The sequence below is a fragment of the Nicotiana sylvestris genome, chromosome 2, assembly GCF_000393655.2.
Source record: "Nicotiana sylvestris chromosome 2, ASM39365v2, whole genome shotgun sequence".
NCBI classification, from domain to species: domain Eukaryota; kingdom Viridiplantae; phylum Streptophyta; class Magnoliopsida; order Solanales; family Solanaceae; genus Nicotiana; species Nicotiana sylvestris.
In genome coordinates, this window is record NC_091058.1 from 80,012,727 (window position 1) to 80,016,659 (window position 3,933).

The 3,933-nt window shown below is 37.8% G+C and overlaps 1 protein-coding gene across 1 annotated transcript; it reads left to right on the top strand.

The window, feature by feature from the left end:
• Positions 1 to 2,428: 2,428 nt before the first annotated feature.
• LOC104217717 (histone H1) lies at positions 2,429 to 3,486 on the top strand. The gene is made up of 2 exons (XM_009768024.2): positions 2,429 to 2,735; positions 2,828 to 3,486. Exons 1-2 carry the CDS (start codon positions 2,559 to 2,561, stop codon positions 3,269 to 3,271), a joined length of 621 nt encoding a protein of 206 aa, XP_009766326.1. The 5' UTR covers positions 2,429 to 2,558; the 3' UTR covers positions 3,272 to 3,486.
• Positions 3,487 to 3,933: the final 447 nt, after the last annotated feature.

The following is a 3,933-nucleotide window of genomic DNA, read 5'->3' on the forward strand; positions in this document are numbered from 1 at the left end:
AAAATCATCCCCTTGAAGATCGTCGATCTGTGTCAAAATCATCTTTCAACTTCTCTTTATTTTCTCCCGGTCTCGACCTTTGGTAGACGCCGGAAAACCGAGCTAGTCATCTTCAATTCTAATTTTGACTCGTACCAGTTGTAAATATTCGCCCATGTTGTTGCCTGGAATTTAGACAAACTTTCTTTCAATTTCCAGGAAGTATCAGAACTTCTCGGATTAACCTTTTAGTAAATGCTTTTGCGGCCCATTCATTTGGTACGACGGGAGCAACATCCTTTATTTCTGGAATCGAGTCACGAACACTCACAATAATTTGGACTCTCCTTGTGCAATTATGAATATGTCGGCCTTTCGAGCATGTACCTTTTTGGCCCTAACATGGGCCTTAATGAAAGAGTCCGCGAGCATCTCGAAGGAATCTATAAAATGTTCAGACAAGAGTGCATACCATGTGAGGGCCCCCTTCGTGAGGGTTTCCTCAAATTTCTTTAATAAAATTGACTCAATCTCATGCAGAGCCAAATCATTTCCCTTCACTGCCATTGTATAGGTGGTGATATGCTCATAAGGATATGAATTCTCATCATATTTCGGTACGTCTGGCATTTTGAACCACTTCGGGATCAACTCTGGTATTGCGCTGAATTTGAATGGCAATTGAGTGTACTTCTTTGAATGCGGTCCTTTCAATACTAGTAGTGCGCCCGAAATTCAGTTTTAAAAGGATCATTCTTATTGTTGTTACCGGATCCGCTACCGTTCCCCCCGGCCCTGTCAAAGCCCACGTCGCCTCTCTGGATATTGGTATCGACCCTCTGCGTTGTTCGATTTGTGGGAGCACCGTGAGGGGCTGGACCTCGTCCATTCGTGTTGTTGGAATCACCCAACAACGCTTGCCTTAATTCCGTCATAACTTGATCCTGCCACGAGAGATGTCCCATAATGGCCCTTTGTTGCTCCCTTAAGATCCTTACTGTTTCAATAACGTGCTCGTCTTTAGCATCATCGAGAGTTGTCTCTCGAACATGTCGTGGATATTGCCTGTCATGGACTGGCGTGGCCTCATTCCCCTCGTTACGGGTATCGCTGTTGGAATCTTCATGCTGAGGCTGATTTCCTTGGGTCTCAACGTTGTGTGCGATATTGGCATCGTTATTTGCCATTTTTAATAATTTTTGCTAAGAACAAAGAATCAAAAAAGTTAGTAATAGATGTAGGGATCAATTCAATTATACCATTGTCCATGCCCCATGGTAGACGCCAAATTATTTACTAGTAAAACGATACAGTTGAATTTATACGTGGTTTATAGACGAGTGAATCGATTTGATAAATAAATTAGGCAAAAATGTAAGACTTAGCCTTAAAACTGAGATAAAACAACAGATATCTTGGTCCCGGGAGCAGAGCTTCCGGAGGCAGTAAGAATAATGTAAATAAGCAAGAAAGTAAAATGTTATTGAGTTTTGAACAAAGTATAGTGTATGTTTGTCAAAAAATTCGTGTCCTTACAATGTTGGTAGAGTTCACTATTTATAGTTGCACATAGGGAACAAAGTCCTAGGATCAAGCCCCTTTTAAATGACAATTATGAGGGCCATTGAAGAATGTGTAACGGTAGGCAGTGAATGTCATATTCTTTGTAACGGATTATGCACTTAATTCTATAAAATATTTTTCATTAAATGCTACCGGGTGACGGACATTTATTTCTCCTTTATGAATATTATTCTCTCCGGTAACAAATGAGATTGTTGTCTTTGGACATCAATGCCTTCTATCTTCGGCTCCGCGTATCACTTTCTTATATGATCATTTAATATGAACATATTTTACCCTATACAAAAATGAAGTATCATTTCTTAAGTGACCAATGAGTTAGAAAAATTACCGTGACCCATACTTATGAAACTCAAATCTCAAAGTATTAAAATCTTTTTGGTAAGTTTACTGCTCTGAAGAAGAAAAAGAAATTCTAAAAAGAATTATATTATCATTACTGCTAAGCATGGCTAATTACCCACGATGTCATTTTATAATTGTCAATGGAGTATTAGTTTAACTAGAATGTATACAAATTATCACTTGACCTTTATACCGTATTACTTTAACACCTCAAAAATACATGCAAATGCCCACCATTTTGCTACTTTCCAGCCACATTGGATCAGCAATTTTCTAGTTTCAATAACTAAAAAAGTTTCAAATCAAGATCAAAATTCTGTGATTTAAAATAAAATCACAAAGTTAAATAGAAAACACACCCCTTAGAACACCCACGATGAAAGAAAAAACCAGCACCAGTATTTCCTTCTAGATAAGAATAACAGCTCTTAATCCAATTCACAGTGAACCAACGTCTAGATGACATCCACGTGTGCTCACGTGATTAATTCTTAATTAAAATATCGATCCTCATCACTCCAATTGAACCAATCAAAATGCAGAAACTGTGAAAGCAGGATCATTTCCCCAATATAAATAGCGTTACTTGTATTCCAGAATGATCACAGCACGTTGTAATTCAATCACCTTAATTTTGAGAATTTAGAAAGATGTCGGCAACTGGAGAAGTGGAGAACCCCGCCGTGGAGCAGCCGCCGGCAGAGGCTCCCACGGCTGAGAATCAACCTCCGGCGACGAAGAAGTCTGTTAAGGAGAAGAAACCTAGAGCGCCGAGAGAGAAAAAGCCTAAATCTGCCAAAACTGTTACTCATCCTCCCTACTTTCAGGTATTTATCCATTAATTTGCCAATTTTTAATGAATATAGATTTTATAATTAGCAATTTCGGTGTATTTAATATTGGAATGGAAATATTACAGATGATTAAAGAGGCTCTGTTGGCTCTGAACGAGAAAGGTGGATCAAGTCCTTATGCAATTGCAAAATACACGGAGGACAAACACAAGGACGAATTACCAGCGAATTTCAGGAAAATTCTCGGTCTTCAATTGAAAAATTCTGCAGCAAAGGGTAAGCTTATGAAAATCAAGGCTTCGTACAAGCTATCCGAGGCCGGGAAAAAGGAGAGAATAACAGCCTCTACCAAAAAGGTTCCAAAGGCCGATTCTAAGAAGAAACCTAGAAGCACCAGGTCTGCCACCGCTACAGCGAAGAAAACAGAGGTGCCGAAGAAAGCAAAACTGACACAGAAGCCGAAAAAGGTTGGAGCTAAGAAGGCAAAGAAGTCTGCTCCGGCAAAGGCAAAGCAGCCCAAGTCTATTAAGTCCCCTGCAGCTAAAAGGGCTAAGAAAGTTGCAGCTTAAGTATGGCGGCTCGCTAATATAGAGTAGATAATAGGAGTAATAAGCCTTTTGTTTGTTAGGTTTGTGAATATTGCAAATGAAGTTTCTACTTTCTGTCTGTGATGTTGTGTAGTGTAGATAGGATCTAGATCTCTACTTGGGCTTCGACATTAACCGTTTTGTACCTGTGTAAATTAACGTGCTGTTCCTGTTAATATTCAGCTTCTCTTTTTCAACATGCTTTCTTCCCTATTGCCGATCCTTATTACTTGTAATGGTTGTTAATGGCGTTGTTGGTGGATCAAAGATCAACTTATTGTTACTCTCTCTTAGTGGCCAATTTATTTTTATACAAAAATACCTAGTATATAACTATATTACTCTTAATTAAATATTTAATGTGTATTACTTTTAATTAAATATTTAATATGAGGAGTAAGAAATTCTTTTAAAAATATACATAAGGGTAACCTTTGAGCCTTTGATCTCTTTGAGCAAAATTAAGCAAATAACCAATACACCAAAATACAATTTATGTCAAGTGATATCATTTTTTCATACTTTATCGTTTCCGTACATTATTAATACATATATTTAGTAAAATTTTCTAACGAAGCGGTAGAGGAAGAAAAATATATGTATTTTCACTTATTTTTGCCTCTATAATTTGGTGTGGTTTTTGT

What these genes read in the sequence shown, in the direction of transcription:
- LOC104217717 (XM_009768024.2), top strand. Translation starts at nt 2,559, where the DNA reads ATGTCGGCAACTGGAGAAGTGGAGAACCCCGCCGTGGAGCAGCCGCCG. An exon ending in CTCATCCTCCCTACTTTCAG is followed by an intron (nt 2,736 to 2,827) that starts GTATTTATCCAT and finishes GAAATATTACAG; the next exon opens with ATGATTAAAGAGGCTCTGTT.